Source organism: Rhinatrema bivittatum, chromosome 2 (assembly GCF_901001135.1).
Source record: "Rhinatrema bivittatum chromosome 2, aRhiBiv1.1, whole genome shotgun sequence".
NCBI lineage: Eukaryota > Metazoa > Chordata > Amphibia > Gymnophiona > Rhinatrematidae > Rhinatrema > Rhinatrema bivittatum.
The window spans coordinates 207,692,335-207,711,528 of record NC_042616.1 but is presented as its reverse complement, the minus strand read 5'-3'; the positions used below and the strand labels follow the sequence as shown (position 1 = coordinate 207,711,528).

The window sequence follows — 19,194 nt, the reverse complement described above, 5'->3', positions numbered from 1 at the left end:
GAAGATCCCATGCTACTGATGCAATTAATAGCAGTGGCTATTCCCTAAGTATAATTTCGAGAGTGCTCATTTTCAGAGATAGTTTAAATCGAGCTAGCCATGCTGTAGCTGCTAAGATTTAGGAACACTTTCAGTTACAATCTAGCCAGCTATGTAGTGGCAGAAAATTTACATAAACATAGCTGGGTATTATTCAACACTCAGTGATTTTCTGCAAACTCAGCCCCTCTGACACAGAATAGGTTACCTTTAAGGATACTAAGAAGGATATTATTATGATAGCATCTGTAAAATCAAACATTTTGAAATTATGTTGCTAATTATTTCCAACATCCTTCAAGTTTACTTACAAATGTTTTTATACCGTCTATAGCAGAAAACTCCTTTTCATCTCCCTATTACCTGTTCAAGCCTGACCAACATTACCAGTGCAGACAACAATCTAACAGGATCATTTATCAAATAGTGTTATGGCGTTTTCGCATGCATTAAGCACCTTTAACGCATGCAAAAACCCCTTAACGTATGCAAAAATGCCTTTAACGTATGGGGCGATGCAAATCAGAAAAAGAGGAGGAGTTAGGGGCGGGAGTGGGCTGGGTTCACTATTTTGTGAAGCCCTATCGCACGGCTTTAATGCCAATTTTAGCTACACCTTTTTCAATAGCGTTAAGCCATGCGATAGCTTGTGTTAAGGCTTTATCGCATAAGAACATATGAAATTGCCATGCTGGGTCAGACCAAGGGTCCATCAAGCCCAGCATCCTGTTTCCAACAGAGGCCAAACCAGGCCACAAGAACCTGGCAATTATCCAACACTAAGAAGATTCCATGCTACTGATGCAATTAATAGCAGTGGCTATTCCCTAAGTAAACTTGATTAATAGCCGTTAATGGACTTCTCCTCCAAGAACTTATCCAAATCTTTTTTGAACCCAGCTACACTAACTACATTAACCACATCCTCTGGCAACAAATTTCAGAGCTTTATTGTGCGTTGAGTGAAAAATAATTTTCTCTGATTAGTCTTAAAAGTGCAACTTGCTAACTTCATGGAATGCCCCCTAGTCCTTCTATTATTCGAAAGTGTAAATAACCAAGTCACATCTTCTCGTTCAAGACCTATATCATATCCCCCCTCAGCCGTCTCTTCTCCAAGCTGAACAGCCCTAACCTCTTCAGCCTTTCCTCATAGGGGAGCTGTTCCATCCCCTTTATCATTTTGGTTGCCCTTCTCTGTACCTTCTCCATCTCAACTATATCTTTTTTGAGATGCGGCGACCAGAATTGTACACAGTATTCAAGGTGTGGTCTCAACATGGAGCGATATAGAGGCATTATGACATTTTCCGTTTTATTAACCATACCCTTCCTAATAATTCCTAACATTCTGTTTGCTTTTTGACTGCTGCAGCACACTGAGCTGACGATTTTAAAGTATTATCCATTAAGATGCCTAATCTTTTTCCTGGGTGGTAGCTCCTAATATGGAAATTAACATTGTGTAACTACAGCAAGGGTTTTTTTTCCCTCTATGCAACACCTTGCATGTTGCGATGTTTTTGCCCATGCCGGTTTTAGTTGTTTTGAAGCTCCTGGAGAGCCAGCCTAGCTATCATGGACTCTCTACCTGGGTAACATCAAGCTAGGTTGAGAGAACATTGCACAAATCTCATCTTTGAGTGAGTTTCCTCACTCCGAAGGTCATCAAATCTTCACAAGAGAGCACTGTTCTGTTTGTAAGTCTCACTTTGAATGTCAAAGTGGCCCATAGCTCCCTACACTAATACCTAAACCTCACCTCGAGTTACTAGGTATGCCTCCCATAGAGATATAAATACCTATCTAGTGTAAGGGCATTATGGCTAGGCTCGCTCTGTCTCTCTCTCTCCCTCCCTCTCCTCAGTGGCCCTGGCTGAGTGTTTCAAAATAGAGATCAACCGGGGGAACCTGTGCAGGAGAGACACGCTGCAAGTGAGCTCAGCGTGTCCAGAGCAGTTTTGGCAAGAAAGGACGGAGGAGGGGAAGCATACCGCCCCGGCCCGATTTGCCTCAACCCCACCTACCTCTGACATCATCTTCAGCCCGACTGCCCCTATTTAATCCGGGGGCTGTGGCGCGCAGCCGCCGGCGTGCTGCCAAAGCCGCGCACCAAAGGGGCGCATCAAAGGGAGAGTTTTTGATTTTTCCTTGGAATAGGATATTTGTGAGTGTGTGAATATCGATGGGAAGAAAGAGGAAGGCTAGAATGGTGATCTCCACTCCAGTCAGGAAAGAAGTTTCGGGGCCAATGGACCAATCCCTTATGAGACCGGTGAGTCAACCCTCTAGGGAGGCTATTCCGGATATTTCTTTTTCTTCCAGAGCTTCCATAAGTCCTGCCAATAACCAGTGTCCCAATGTGTCTGCTGAGAGCAATGGGGCAATAGATTCTAATGCCCCAGAGTTGCCAGCTTTGACATCTTTAGCTGTGCCAGCAGAGCTATCAGCAGGTCAGGAAGGACTTTACCCTACAAATATGGTTGGACATGAGATCTCTGATAATTTGAATGAAGGAACAGTCAATCCTGAAAATATAACGCTGGTAGATGTGTGGAGGGCGGTTACAAAATTGGAGAAGATGTTATCTTCGTCCATGAGTCAATCCTCCAATTTTTCAAAGGAAACTGGGAAAAATCTGGATGATCGCGGTAAAAGATTACAACAACTAGAATTGCAATGTGGAACATCTTCAAAGCAAATATCAGCTTTGCAAGCCACTGGGACGGCCTTTATGAAAGACTCTTTAATTATGTATAGAAAATTGGAGGGTCTTGAAAATGCCATGAGAAGAAAAAATTTAAGATTTCTAAATTTCCCTATTACTAGGTTATTATCAGCTCAAGAATTATTTAATAAATATTCTAGGGAAATTTTGGGTATTACTAAAGATCTGATTATATCCAAGATGTATTATATTTCAACAAAGAGAAGAGAAGCATTGTTACCTGAGGGGGAAATAGAGGTTTTAACTACGGATAGTCCCAATTTAACGGCTTTTTTAGAGGCCTCAGTGGATGATATCCAGTCTAGATCTACTTTAATAGTAGAATTTAGCCTGGAACAGGATAAAAATTTAGTACTTCAGAAGTACTTTCGAAATAAAGAATTTAGTTTCTGTGGCCAGAGAATCCAAGTGTTTCCGGATGTATCTAAGGATACCCAAGCAAGGTGGAAACAGTTCTTGTTACTAAGACAGAAGGCTTTGGCCCTAGGGGCAACTTTCTATCTTAAATTTCCCTGCAAGTGTTTGGTTACCTATCAAAAAAACAGATTTGTTTTTCTTGAACCAATCCACCTTGAAAATGTTCTTGCAGATAAAGGAGGACAGGACATTGTAACAACCCCAGAAGTTGAGAATATTTAACTGGTGTAAAAAATTTGTAAGGCTCGTCTCCTTAAATTAACTTGTTTATTTTTGAGTTATTTTCTTTTGAAATGTTTCCTTGGGTGGCTCTCCATTAAGTGGGCTGGTTATTTGGTTTTACATTAATAATTATGTAAAAGTATTTCTGTTTGAATTCTGATGATGTAAAACAAACTTTTCTTTTTTCATGTGCATTGTTAAAATGGCATGAAATTCAATAAAGTATAAATTAAAAAAAAAATAGAGATCAACCACAGCAAAAAAACCCTTTCTCCTCTAGAAGTAATTCCTCTAGAAAAAGACTGGGGTACAAGGCACTGTGGGGATGCATGCAAGCTACACAAAGCAAACATGTATCCTTTTCTTTGTCTATAGATAAATGGAGAACTTCAGTTTCCATTGTTGTCAGTCTGATACCTATCAAAATTCCAAAAGCCTAACAATTACAAATGCACTTGATGCAAAGAATAAAAATAAATCATACCTTTGAGTCAAAATTTACACTCAAAAGACCATCTTGGAGATTACGTTTGATTAGTGATTGATCTAAATTAAACTGACAGACTTCGTCCACCTGAGTTACCCATCCTTCATAGACCTCATCTTCATACTGGTCAAGTAAAGTCAACATCTCCATATATTTCTGATAAACTACAGCAGCTTCTGTACCTTCCAAGTTTCTGGAAAAATATAAAATATTGATTTAGTACATATGTAATGGTTGTGTTCACCTGTAAAAAATTAAAACTAAGCCAAAATATTATACCTGCATAAAACAATTTCTCAAGGAGTGCTATGGAAAGATGCAGATAAGGGGAAACCATAAAAGGCTTGGATGGAGTTGAGCAGCTGCTCTCGCATTTGCAGAGCCAAAGGTCTGTTCAGGGCTCAAAGAGAATTTATCCAATGAAAAGCCAGAACATAACTCCAAAATATCAGCCGTTGCCTTACCTTGCTGGTCCGTGAATATAGAAGAGGAAAGGAAAGGCTCTATGTTTCACTTGTTGTTGTTATTTTAAAGCACGCACCATCGTAAATCAGTTTATATCCTGGGTTAATATATTGCTCCTTTTGATTTACTACTCTTTGTCCATCCCAGGTGTCGGAGCAGATTGACCATTCGTGCAGAAGAGCAGTGCCCAAGGGTCCACAGAACTATCCCCTAGCCTCCGATGGGTGGTTAGGGGGCCAATGACCCTTATTGCCCAGGGGCTCAGATCACTGTCAGTCTGCCCCTGCCAAGTATAATGGGGCTTTGATGTCATGCACAATGAAATCCAAGTGACAAAAGTGAGTCATTAAGGAAGAGGTAATATTAGGTGAGAACAGCAATAATGTGAAAAGAGGTCTTCAGATTAGACTGCCACTAACTATAAACTTTAGGGTTTTTGTTGTTTAATAAGATTTAAGGTACCTACATGTTCAAAATTAATATATCCCTGAGTGATGTCACTTCTTTCCTAATTATAAGACATAAGTTCTTAATGAGAAAGGTCCAAATTAAGGAAAACTACTGCAATAGCATTTAACTTTAAACAAGGTGACTGATAAAATAAGGAAATTAGAAAAAAATTAGGAGGAACAGCTGCAAAGGCTAAAAATTTGCATTTAATGTGGATGCTGTTTAAAAACTCTATCTTAGAAGCCCAAACTAGATATATTCCATGCATTAGCAAAAACAGAAAGAAAGATCCAAGATGGCTGCTCCATGATTGAAGGTGTTAACTGATCTCTCATTTTAAATATAGTTTTAGCTTTTATAACAATGGCCAAACAGAAGAGGGATTTCCCCCTCTCCTTTAGGAGAGATGTGCCAGTTGTCTATTCTTCCCTTTCTTGTAAAGAGGGGGTTTCTAGAGGCAAGTACTAGAGAGCCAGTGTTACTCAGTAAGTATCCTGATTGTTCATCTGGTCCCCAGCCTAATCTTATTCAACCTTCCAAGATTTCTTGGCAACTTGATACATCCCCCATAAAAACAGTTACAACGCTGCAGACTTTACCTTTGTCTACAACGTCCTTGTCAGAATTGACTATGGATGGATTATTCCTTGTCTGCATCAGCATCAGATGAGGAGCTGTGCATGACTGATGAGGGGTTTGAGGAATACTTTTGGGTTGTTGTTGGAGGTGAATGAGATAGCAGGCAGACCTGGCGTGACCGGGTGTGTATACCGTGCATTTGCACAGGGTGGTGGCAACAGAAGAGGCTGCAGAGCTGCCAGCAAAGCCAAACTGCTTGCGGATGAAGAAGATAGGCCACCAGCAAAGCCAGTACGCTTGTGCGTGTCTGTGTGAAAGTTTGTGTGTGTGGCCATGTGAGAGCCTATGTGCATGTGTGTGTGTCTGGGTGAAAGCCTGTGTAGATGTGTGTGTATGTGTGTGTGCTCCTGTGAGAGCCTATGTATCACATATAGGCTCTCACAGGCATGCGCGCGCACACACATTGGGGTAGATTTTAAAAGCCCTGTGCTGGCGCGCCTATTTTGCATAGGCCGCCGGCGCGTGCAAAGCTCCGGGGGACGCATGTAAGTCCCGGGGCTTCGTAAAAGGGGCGGGAGGGGGCATGTCGGCAGGCCGGGGGTGTGTCCGGGAGCATGTCCAGGGACAGGGGCGGTCTGGGGCGGGTCGGGAGGGCGGTCCCGAGTCCCCCGGCACTGCGGCCTGTGCCGGGGGATGCCGAGGCGGTGCGCACAAGTTACGCCTGCCTCAAGCAGGCGTAACTTGCACAACAAAGGTGGGGGGGCATTTAGGTAGGGCTGGGGGGTGGGTTAGATAGGGGAAGGGAGGAGGAGAAGGTGGGGGGATGTGGAAGGAAAGTTCCCTCCGAGGCCGCTCCGATTTCGGAGCGGCCTCGGAGGGAACGGAGGCAGGCTGCGTGGCTTGGCGCAGGCAGGCTGCCAATTTTGCGCAGCCTTGCGTGCGCCAACCCCGGATTTTATAAGATACGCGCATATCTTATAAAATCCGGCGTACTTTTGTTTGCGCCGGTTGCGCGAACAAAAGTACGCGTGCACGTCCTTTTTTAAGATCTACCTCATTGTGTGTCTGAGGGAGATAGGGAGTATGTGTGAGAGCACAGGCATGCATATGAGACAGGGAGTGTGTGAGAAAATCAATATGTTAATGTGTGAGAGAGAGAGCAGATAAAGTTTGTGCAGCCCTATCTCCCTGAATCCATTAAAATCTCAGGGTGGCAGGAAATCAAAAGATCCTAGGTATGGAGAGAGAGCAGGAGATTTTTTAATCCTTATTTGTTTTAATTATTGGGTGCAATTTGATGTTTTTGCTGTTTTTAAATATTTTATTGGTTTTTTGACTGAAATATTAGAACTTTTTAATTACTGGATTTTTGGAAATATTGTATTGGTGTTTGAGAAATTGTGAATATTTTATTCATTAACTGGTTTGAAATATGTATTCTATTTATGAATATTATTTTACTATGATTATATGTTTTATATTTCTCTATTTTATTTAATGTTTATGAAAAATGTTTATGTTTTTGTTTTCCATTGTTGCTCTGCATCTAGAGCCTGGCTTGTTGTGGGTTCCAGTTCAGTTCTCAGCACGTTTATACTTTCTGGACTCTTTATTCTATATTTGGTCAGGGTCTGTCTGTATTCTGCATATGTGACCCAGGGGAGCTATTTTGCTGGCATGTAGTTTCTGTGTAGGGATCTATAGCAGCCTAGCTTGTTCTATTTTCCCAATAGAACGTGTATTGGTGTTCTAGGGCCTATTGTAATATTTGCAGTGTTGCCATTTGAGGAGAATCCTAGTGGTTAGAGCACTGGGCAACAAACCAGGAGACCAGCGTTCAAACCCCACTGATGTTCCTTGTGACCTTAGACAAGTCATTTTACCCTCCATTGCCTCAGGTACTAACTTAGGCCTAGATTTATCAAAATGCAGCAAATATTGCATGCAATAGGAAAAGGGGCATGTTTTATGGTAATAGCCTTTTTATCGCAATGTGCATTATCTTAGCGCTTCGCACAGGAGAGAGAGAGAGAGAGCTAGAGACCCTTGTAGTAGTTAGCTATTTGTGCTACTATAGGAGGCCCATCTAGTAACTTGAGGTGAGGTTTAGGTATTAGTGTAGGGGTTAGGGGCCCCTTTATATGCAGAGTGAGACATAAAAACAGAACAGTGCACTCTTGTGAAGATTTGGTGTCCTTCGGAGTGAGGAAACTAACACAACGATAAGATTTGTACAATATTCTCTCAACCTAGCTTGATGGACTCTCTACCTGGCTAACATCAAGCTAGGTTGAGAGAACATTTACAAATCTCATCGTTGTGTGAGCTTCCTCACTCCGAAGGACATCAAGTCTTCACAAGAGTGTACTGTTCTGTTTGTATGTCTCACTCTGTATGTAAAAGTGGCCCTAACCCCTACACTAATACCTAAACCTCACCTCAAGTTACTAGGTTGGCCTCCTATAGTTGCATAAATAGCTGCTTTCTATGATGCCACCCCCAGAGGCTTGCTCTCTCTCTCTCCCTCCTCCTCCCTCTCCCCACCCATCTCCTCCCACATCTCAGGTCCTTCCCCAGCCTCAAAATGCCGAAAATGGAATTTGCGAAAAAAAATCGCAAATTGCATTATGTGCATATCGCAAGATATCGCACAGCTTAATGCTGTTGAAAAAGGTGTAGTTATTTTCGGCATTAAAACTGTGTGATATCATGCTTTGTGGCTTCCCACTTTGCGAAGCCAGCCCACTTACAGAATTCCTGCCCTCAACTCCTCCTCAATCCCTCCCCCTTTAAACATTTGCATCGCACTATGCGTTATGGCGACGACGAGTGAGGTAAAGAAAAGGTTAAAGCTCTTCAGCCTGGAGGAAAAATGGCTGAGAAGAGATAATGATAGAGGACTACAAAATCATGTGTGGGATGGAACAAATAATTGGGAATGGTTATTTACCCTTTCCAATAGTGTTAAGACTATGGTCCACTCATGAAGCTAACTGGTAGCACATTGAAAACAATCAGATTAAGTATTTTTTTCACTCAGCACACAATTAAACTGTGGAATTTTTTTCCAGAGGATATAGTGAAAGCAGTTAGTGTAGCTGGGTTTAAAAATGGATTACACAAGTTCCTGGAGAAAAAGTTCATAAACCATTATTAGCCATGTAGACTTGGGAAAGCCCCTGCCTTTCTGTGGTTATGAGTATGAAGGACTGGACATATTCTTTGGGATCCTAACAGGTACTTGTGACCTGGATTGGCAACTGTCAGCGACAGGATGCTGGGCTTGGACATTTGGCCTGACCCAATAAGGCAAACCTATCTTCTTATATTCTCATCACTGCCTGCTTAAACTACTGCAACCTGTTCCTTACAGGTCTCTCAGCAAACCGTCCATCCCCACTACAATCTATTCCAAATCCAGTTGCATGACCTATCGTCCTCCACTGTTATGTAACCTCTCTTCTCAAGTCACTAAACTGGCTTCTCTTCTTCCATATACGGTTCAAGCTTCTATTCACCTACAGATGCAGTCACTTATTACTTCTCCTATCTCACCCCACATGCCTTCTCACAAACTCAATTCATTGGGCAAGCTGCTCCCATCTGTGCCTTTCTTCACTTCCAAATCCTACCTCTCTGGTCATATTCAAATTCTGTCTAAAATCCCACCTTTTAAAGACTGTTTTTAAAACATAAACCATGGCTCTCCCTGATCATAGCCTTGTTGATTTTAGCAATGTTTTCAAAAATAATTTTTTTTTATATACCGTATATATTTAATGGGGAAAAGGGCCTCTGATACAGGCCAGGAGGTCTGCATGAAGGGTTTTGAATTTTTTTTACACCACTGAATATCCAGGACAAGTTATCTGGCTAACTTTAGTTGATGCCGTGTCTGCACACTTGTTTATTTATTCTACAAACACGGGCCCCTCATGTTTTCTAATGTAACAGTTTCACATTAAATAATTTCTGTGAGATGTGCACTGCTGATTCACACTTGCGCACCACAGGATTTTAGAAAGTTCAGAGGCCTTTACCCTTCAGACCAAAACATGCAACCAATCGACAACTGGTCACAGAGTGTCAGCTGTGCATGGCAAAACAAAACCAGGCTGAACAACACTTTTGTTATTCAAAAAACTGAGCTGGGAACTCACGGGTGGTGAACGAATGTGAAATCTGACCAAAACGTCTGTATTCGTTCTTTAAGCTGTTTTGCCCATTTCAGATTTCCTGAGGTCAATGGCATGTTCTTGTTTATTATTTCACACCCACTTTTCACCTGTATGTTATAAGAAAAACAGAGAATTAAACTTTCAAGAAGAGACTACAGTGGATGTAATACTGTAGCTTTACATGACTTCTCCTTATCTCCCACTTTCCCACCTCCCCATTTTATTTTCAGTTGCTATCTGTCAAAAAAAAAGGCTAGATTTCATGTTTAGTCTTAACACACACCGAGATAGATATAAAGTGCAGGTATCAGCACATTATCAGGGCAATGTCTAAACTATGTGTGAAAATGTGTAAGACAGACCTTGCTGTGTTATGAATAGGTACCATTGTGGTCTATTTTTATTTTTCCACATAGCTTATCAGTGTTTATTCCTATAAGAACAAACATATTTACCTGGGAAAATTATGGGTCTTTTTTTTTCCCAGTGATTTCTCCCATTTTTTGTTCTCATTGGAATAAACACAGATAAATTCCTAGGTAAAATAAAATAAAAACTGAAAACAAAGGGGCCTATAGCCATGCAGAAATGGGTGTGATTCTTTAGCCAAGTTTATAGTCCTCTGACTGGCAAGGGTGGGAATGCTACAGAGGCAGCAGTCACTGCACCCTCTTGGAGGGGGCAAATGGGAGAAGGAGAGAGAAGGGAGTGGCTGCCATCACAGAGCAGAGGAATCTACTGGCCAGGCTCAAGGTGTATGCATACTAGGTTCCAGAGGGAGCAGAAGACTACTGTGGCAATGGCTTAGACAAAAGGGCTCATAAATCATGGGGGAAAATGCAGGTAGATATGAATGAAGACTCAGTGCTTCGCAGCCTTGGTAGAGTTTGAGCTGCAAACCCAAAGAACAGAACTAAATAGCCAGGACAAAAAAATCAACAAAAAAAAATAAGCCTTGTGAATATTTTCATAAGAAAAAGGATTATTGTGAATTTTACCAGGTTTGCCTTTTTCTTTGCCCTCTCCCAAAAAGAGAAAATATGAACAGGATAGTCTGAAACATCCCTTACTAAAAGTTCTCTCTTTTAGGTACAGGCTAAGATTCTTTTGCCCTCATCCTCCATGCCTTAAACAGGTCCCCTGTAAAAAGTTTAAGTAAAATTGAAGAAATCCAGTTTATACATTTAATGAAAGATCTCTTAGAAAGCCTCTTGCCCTTGATATATAAATAAGCAAGGAAGGAAAAATTTCTTTAAAAGTTTCAACCAGTGGTTACTTTGAAAAATATCCATTTCTCCTTTACTACGTACCATTTTAAGGTGCTCATCATACAACTGTTTACATTTATCTAGTTCTTCATCAAACATCTGTAGTAAAATGGTGTAATTTGGGCTAAAACTCTCCATGATGACCGATCTCTCCAGAAAATAACCAGACATGGCCAATAACTATTGAAAAAAAAGTAGAAGTTACTTTCAGTCTACTAGAAGGTGAGAAAATCAGACATTTTGTGCCTTTCTAGAGTTCTGTTGGCAAAGCCTTGAACCCTTTTTAACAAGCTGCCTGTATCCAGCCATTACTACATAGCATGGATCATACACAGAAAAGCAGATAGAACGGCTGATAGCTCATGGACACAGACAACTGGGATCAGTGTGGAGACGGTATCCTATGCACTCTTCCATATGCCCCACCTATAGCACTCATTCTTTACCCCAGCTTCAGCCTCTCCTTACTACCCTCCTACTTCCCATCCAGATGATTCGACTTACCCTCTCAGTAGACCCAACATTGCACCAACCCACACCCCAGCTCCACCATACCCTATCTATCTCTTGATCCCAATACTGCTCTACTTCTCTCTCTCGTCCTTCAGTGGACTGATACTGTTCCTCCTCATGCTATCTCTCCTTGAAATACCAACACTGTCTTGTGTCCTACCCTACTGCTCCCAATACTGTTCCTCCTCATCTCTCCTCTCCCATGCTTTCTGTGATGATGCTGAGCCCCACACCTTTTCAATTCTGTAACAATAAGTCCAGCATTGTCTTCTCCATTCATTATGATTCCCATATCCTGTGATGACAATGTCAAACCCTGACTCCTCCCATCTACCTCCATGAGGATGTTGGTGAACCTAGCCCCTTTCATCCCAATGATGCCCAATAAGGCTACTTTTGTATTCCAATCCCCACCTCTTCCTCCTTCCCACCTCATGTTCATGCTTCTAAATATGTTCCTTTCCTACCATCCCTGCCTTGAGTCCTCTCTATCCCTGCTGAACTTCCCAGTCATATTCCCCATTCTTTCCAACCCCATGATATTTCTCAGGTTTGCTCCCCTAACCACTGCATCTCCTGGCCTCACTCCTCCCCTCCGACCACCTGCTGATATGTCCCTTCCGAGCTCCATCTTCTCCTCTTCCTCCATTGAGCATCCAGGCTCACTCCCCCTGCTTCCCTCCCACTACCTCTACGATGCCTCTTTCAATCTTGCTTCCCCTTCCCTCTCATTTCTCTCCTCTTCCCAGCTAATGTTGTTGGCTCATCTCCCCTCTCTCTCAACTTCTTGTGATACTGTTGTGATGTAATAAGTTCAGAATCCAATAACAGAGATATGTGGAAAGGTCAAACCAGAACATTATTTTTTAAATATCACAGAGTGTACCAGCCTAAGCAGTATAAGAACAGGAAAGCATGTCAGAGATGGTAATTTGTTAAGGAAAAACAATTAGAACTGTGAACCATTTCATTAAGTCACCTACATGTCAAGTTAGTGGTTAATATTTCATGAATAGTAACTATTAAATTATCTAGATATCAATCCATTTAGTCTTTAAGGATGCTGAAGGATTCTGATAAATCAGCTGCAGGTAGATAGTGAGGTTTTCAGATAGGTCTGAACATAAATGCAGGCACTAAACACTGATCTTTTGATGGAGCCTCTGAAGAAATTTTGACTTAAAAATGTTCTTCTGTTTGTAGTTGCCACAGGGTCGGCCTACTTAGTGAGACTATCACATAAATTACAAACACAAGGTCAAAATGTTTACTGATAAGTTGTCAAAGCTGTAAAGAATAAACTCCTTATTGCCACAGATTTTTTTTTAATTTTATTTTTGTAACCAACATTAGGTTTTACCAAGAGTCCATTTATGCCATTCGTAGTACTTTCGAGTCTCTCCCAAAAGTCAGTAGTGTGGATTTTTTATTTTTTTTTCTGATACCCAGCTCAACAGGCTTCACATATTAATAATGCCTTAGGCTACTTCTCTTATTTAAATGAAATAAAAAATAAAAAAAAAACACCCACACAATTCCCAACTGCCAGTCTTCATTACACTCAGTCTGTTGCCCTGACAACAGCAGACAGTTCTATTCTGGCTGAGAAGACTTAATCAGAGCAGGGAAGTGGCAAGAGAAGACACGCAAGATCCTGTTCCTGTCCTACCACACCTTCTAGAAGAAAGCAAAGGAATGGCTCTTCATCCAGGCCTTTCCTCGATCTGTTTGCTAATGGTAGAAATACCCATTATGCCCAAGACTAACTCACTGGAATTGCAAAATACCCTTAAACAAATGTATGTCTGGTATTCCTATTAGCCATCCCTATTTAATAATACTCCGCTCTGAGACAGATTTTTAAAAGAGGTGGAATATCAAACGTCTGGACATTAATAAATAAAACAAACTGCCAGTCACCAAACGTTTGTACATTACATTCCCAAGCACTCTGCACCCTCTCCCAAATGTTTTCCCCCCCCCTAGTCACTTAAGCATTACAACACTTTAGTAACATATCCACTTTATTACACTGTAGTAGCCACTTTTGCCCCCTTAAACACCTTAGACTGCCAACCCAGTATTCCCCAACACTTCCTTTGTGCCTTGTTCATCACATCTTCCTGCATCACCCTACCTTCTCTCTCGCTGCCCTTCCATGATGCTTTCCACCCAATCCACGATGCCTTCCTATCTCCAAGCCTTCCCCCCCCCTAGAATGCTGCCTACAACTTCAAGCCTTGCCTCATTCTCTCAGCAATACCACTACATCCTAAGATCTCCATTTCCAGTTAATCCTCTCCCTAACATCCTACCACCCACCTCAGTGATGCTGCTATCGCAATACTCCGGGCCCAGCTAATGACCTACCCACTTCCTTGCCTTGAACCTTGTTGTACACAGCATCCTCCTGGTGAACACTAAAGCAAATAAGCAAACACATGTGAGGCGGGTGTAAATTCTGAAACACATTTGGCCCTTAACCTTTCCCTGAGCTTACAAGTCCCCCTGCTAGTGTGCCCTTATGTACTGGAAAGAAAGAAGCATTTGCCTAAGAGGAATTTGGCATTAAACTGCACTTAAACACTCTTTGCCAACAAGTACAGGCGGGTATCGTGTCTTCTGCCTGCTCTGGCTTATATCAGGACAAAGCAAAGCCAGTAGACACAGGGTTAATTGCCAGAAGATGGTGATGACATACATGTTCCATAGTTTCCTCTGAGCCAATGAGATTTGCACTTCCTGTTTTCTTTGATCTAGCCCCATAAAGCATCGGAGTTACCCAGAAAGCACACAAAAGAATGACAGAGGAGTGAGCATTAGAACATGGAACATGGTGGCGTGAAAGATTTTATCCTGTCACGGGCATGTAAGGAAACAACGGAACCATCAAGACATTGATTCTTCAATACCCCCCATTTTACTGTATTTGCTATTTTTTCTCTCATTTGCATTCTGACTATTGTCCCAACTTTTCTTGGCTTTTCCAGATATTGTCACCCATATTCCTCTTTTTGTGATATCTTGTAATTTATGAGCACTAACCTTTTCATCCATACTTTTTCAGCTACTTCTTTAGAAAACCTTAGTGGCCTCTTTTTCCTCTTTCCTTTCCTAACAAAAAGATTAGCTGCCCTTACATCATCTCCTTTTAGATTTGCCTATTGCTCTTCTAGCTCCCCTAGATTTTCCTTTCCAGCTAGCAACTCCATTATAACAAAGTTTCCTAAAGTCTAGAACCCTCACCATTGAATGAGCCTTCATATGCTGCGCTCTAATACTGAACTTCACCATCTGATGATCACTGGATTCCAGATGATTGTCTACAACATCAGTAAGCACCAGGTCCAGGTACTGGCTACATTACCATTTGACGGAACAGTTCTATCTGCAGAGAATCCAAGCTCTCCCTGCTTCTAGAAAACAATGCAGCTGGGATGTCCCAATCAATGTCTGGCAGATTGAAATCCCCTAGCAATAGCACCTCCCCTTTCATAGTAATTTTGTGAATATACTCCATTAAATCTTTAGTCATGCATTTATTTAAAATTTTTATTTTCCGCCCCTTTTAATAAAATTGCCCAAGATGAATTGCACCCATCAACATATACATCAAGATAAAACATATCTGTAAAAACAATCATTTGACAAATATTTAAAAATGAAGGTAAAATAATATACAAACATACAGTTTCCATTATGATAAAAATACAAAAAAACAGGACTTTCATGTTTATTTAATATATTGTCTGTGCATGGATTTAAAAGTCTATTGAAACAAGCTACAACAGGGCATCAAAATTCAGGACATCCCAGGAACACACAAAACAAAAATAAAGAGATACACCTTAAATGCTATCCAAAGTACATAAAACAGACACACAGAATATTTAGAAGTTTCTCTTCACATTATTTAATAGCTTTGGGAGGAGGGAAGTAGCCCAATTAGTTATACTGCATTTTTACCAACAAAAATCTATTAACATACCTTGAATACTGCTTCCAGACCAGAAGAGTCATTGAAAGCTAAGCAAAGGATTGATCCAATCCGACGGTCAAAATCTAGTATTTTGTCCTTAAAATCAATGTAGTCTTTTTCAAATTCCTGTTAAATACAAAAGGAAGTTGTTTTCATGAAGAAAGCTTACGCTTTTAATCTAGTTATTTATTTATTTTGCATTTTTATATACCGACATTCTTGTATCAGATACAAATCATACCGGTTTACATTAAAAACAGAGTATGCAGGAAAATAGGTTTCCTAAGTCACATACATTGAACATATTTAATAAACAAAGGATTACTAAACACTATGAAAAAGGTTAATTAACAAAGGAAAACTTAAGGGAATTAAAATAAGCGTAGCACAAAGGATTGCACGAAGGGGTGCACAAAGGGAAATGCCCCTTTGGCGCACCTCTTCGGCGCGATGCCTGGTGGAATGTGGCCGTTTACCGGCTCGCCGCTGAGCGTGATGACATCAGGGGGGGCGGGTCTCTTCATCCCTGAGTTCACAGCATTCTCAGTTTCAGCGCAAAGTGTTTTTGTGTTTTTTTTGTGTGTGTGTTTATCATAGGTAAAATCTTTAAAAATTAAAAAGTCCCATTTCCCTTTGATATTTTTACCAATAACTTATGGGTCCTATTTCGCCCTAACCAGCAAATTATACACATAATGTTAAATTTGACCCTTTAAAATGTACCATGGTTTTTTCTTTTTTGTCTTTCTGCATTTGACATGATCACAAAAGACACCATGTTGTGATCATTGCTCCCAAAATGTTCCATATCCTCTAGGTCATTCATAATCACCACATGGTTACCAATCATAAGAACAAAAACTGTTCCTAATTTAGTTGGGGCTCTTACATGCCGAGAGAGGTAACTATTCTTAAAGATATTCAGACATTTTAGCCCTTGTTTTACTTGTTTTATTCCAGTCAACTTCAGAATAAATAACTAAAGTCTCACTGTTACTGTAATGCACTAAATTTAGGGCTCTCTGACATCGCTCTACACCCTTTACAGTTAGTGCAAAATGCTGCTGCTTGAATCCTTGAAAATGTAAGTATAGAGATCAAATCTCTACAGTTATCTGTTCATTACACTAGCTTCCTGTGTCATTTCGAATACAAAATCCTCTCGATCATTCATAACTTCTTACATAAGACATCTACCATTTGGCTGTGCTTCCCTCTTCACAAGTATCAACCTACTAAACATCTTCTCTCCATGAACAAATGTCTTTTTGAAGCCCCCTCAATTATAACAGCAAGGCTTGGCCTTACTAGCAAGCGCACTTTCTTGGTTTCTGGTCCAGATTCCCTGAGGCTATTAACTAATTCCAAGGAGTTTAAGAAAATTTAAAAACCTACTTATGCTTCATTGCTTACAAACTGTCAGTAGTTAACTAATTCCACCCAGTCCCTCTTTTGAGGCATGATATTCTTACTGGGGTTTTTTTTAAATGTTTGTTATGATTTACTATTTCTTGTTTAGTTTTATTATTGTATTTATGATTTTATGTTTTATTATTTAGTTATTTTAAAATATTTCTATTCTGCCCTTCTTATATTGAGGGAGGATTACAAAAGTATATTCAGAATATTTCACAATATAAAATAATAAATGTCTGATTATAGCTAACAAAATACGAACACAAAATATAAAATCAAATAATCTCTAAAACAAAAGGTCAAAGTAAGACAGATTAGTCAGTGAAAGCTATCTTCTTTTTATAAATGTGACAGTGGGGAAGGATGAGAAGGAGCAGTATGCCTGGTTGAAGATGATATGAAAATTTGCAACAAAGCAGATATGACAGAAAGGGTAGATAAGATGGATGACTTTAAAATATTGGAAAAATGGTCAAAGGAAACGTATTTGAGATGCAGTAGTCCAAGGACCAAATATGTTTTTGGAAGTGAATAATTAGCAATGATCAAACAAGAAAGATATATACTAGTTCATCATCTGTGAGGACCACAGATTCTAAAATTCCTCCAAGACTTACTTCCCAGGGACAAAATGCACTCACTGTGTACTCCTGCCTATACTCCCAATGATTTGAGACGCAGGGGAAGGGGCAGAGGGGAATGCATGAGTGCATTCCTTTCTTGAAGAGTGCACACTCACCCAGCTCACTACAGTGTAATGTTCTCAGTCTCCTCCATGTCAAACCTCCCTCCCCCCCCCCCTTCCCCTAGGTACAGTTTTCTTTCACTTCCTCTATTCCTCCCTCCTTCCCTCAACAGCTCCCATTCTCCTTTCTCCCTCCCCCAATTCTCTTCCCATCACCCCTCATCCATCTCAATCTCTTCCCAGACCTGAACAGGAGCCAAAGACACTTTCTACCCCAACCAAGTGCAGTCCTTGCTCTAATCTTTGAGTCATCCTGCAGCCCTCTCACACTTTTTTCTTATTGACCCTTTGACTGTCTCACTCTTCTTCCTGGCCTGGGTGGTGGCCAAAGATGTTTCCTAGCCTTCCCTGGGTCCCTGATTGGAACCAAAGTCACTCCCAATGCTGATACTTGCTTTTGTCATTTGTCTGATCATGGGACCTGATGCCACCACCACCACTTCTTCCTGAGCCCTGACTGAATGGATCTCCGCAAATCTGCAGACTGTCAAACTGGAACCAGGCTGACATCTGCCTATGTTGAGTTTAACTTGAACCAATTTGTGCATCCTTTTTTCTTTTCTTATGCTCTTATCACTGAACAAGTAAAATAGTGAAGCACAGAGAAATAAAAGTTGCTTTCCAAGGTCACAAAATGAAGTTAGTGTGTAGAAGAGCCACTTAGCTCTTCAGGCTAGTTTTCTTGACAAGTTTTAACAGGCCCAATTTATATCAAATTTAGTGTGCTTAACTGAAATCTCTGAGCACAAAGCTTTGGCTATAATAATATATTTCAAAAGCAAATAAATCACAAGTCAAAACTGCTACTATGAATAATTATACTACTGTACCACCATTATGCTAGTAACATTTAAATTTAAAAATTGCATTTAATGCCATAACATGATGATAAAGTATTGTGCTACAAAGATATCTTAGAACAATGTACAAATGCTTTGGAAGCATTAATGTACCTATAAAACATGTATAATGTAAACACACAAGTTTAGAGTATTGTCATTATGTTTAATAGCTTTCAAGAATATGAAGCTCTCTTGATCAACAAGGAAGAGTAACTGCTTGCCAAAAAGATGTCCATCTTCCACAGTTATATCTAGGAGAAGACATCTGCATTAGTTAAAACCAAATGGAAACAACTACTATAACTTAACACAGTACTCTACATGTCACCAAATATCAACTTGGAAATTCATAGTAAAAGTTAGTTTTCATTTTAAAATATGTACTACTGCCTGATGCTGTTCCCAGCCAACCCACACTGTGAACCATGCAGTTTAAATTATGTTAGATGGTTAGAAGCCAGCAGCAGGCCCCCCACTCTGGTTAGCAGAATCATTGATTGGATATATTGCTTAAAAAAAATCACAAAAGATATAGACTGACTCTCATGAACTTGGTTTCTCTGAGACAGTTGGGCCTAGGCATGTTGCAAAGCTGGTATTGATCAGAGTTGGTACAACCATTAGGCAATTTAGCTAGTTTGCCTAGAGTTCTACAGTTTGGGGTGAGGCAGGAGAGGCCATTACTAGCCAGTGCCCCAATCTCAGGAGCAGAAAATAGCTGTTCTATTTACTGTCCCAGCCTTCCATTCCCAGGCACCGTGCAAGGAACAGAGGAAGAAGGGGTGAGACTAGAGAAGACAGAGCACAGAGCAGAGCTAAGAGCTACCCTGCTCCCTAATCCAGCCCCTCTCTCCTGTCAAGGAGTG

The 19,194-nt window shown here is 40.6% G+C and overlaps 1 protein-coding gene across 1 annotated transcript in view; it reads right to left on the bottom strand.

The window, feature by feature from the left end:
- Window positions 1-19,194, bottom strand: part of DNAH11 (dynein axonemal heavy chain 11) — a 725,796-nt gene that overhangs the window by 554,692 nt on the left and 151,910 nt on the right. The window contains exons 9-12 of the mRNA XM_029589065.1: window positions 15,335-15,451; window positions 10,876-11,013; window positions 9,548-9,672; window positions 3,891-4,086 (exon numbers count right to left, since the gene is read on the bottom strand). Coding sequence (XP_029444925.1) covers window positions 3,891-4,086; window positions 9,548-9,672; window positions 10,876-11,013; window positions 15,335-15,451 — 576 coding nt within the window. The remainder of the gene's footprint in view (window positions 1-3,890; window positions 4,087-9,547; window positions 9,673-10,875; window positions 11,014-15,334; window positions 15,452-19,194) is intronic.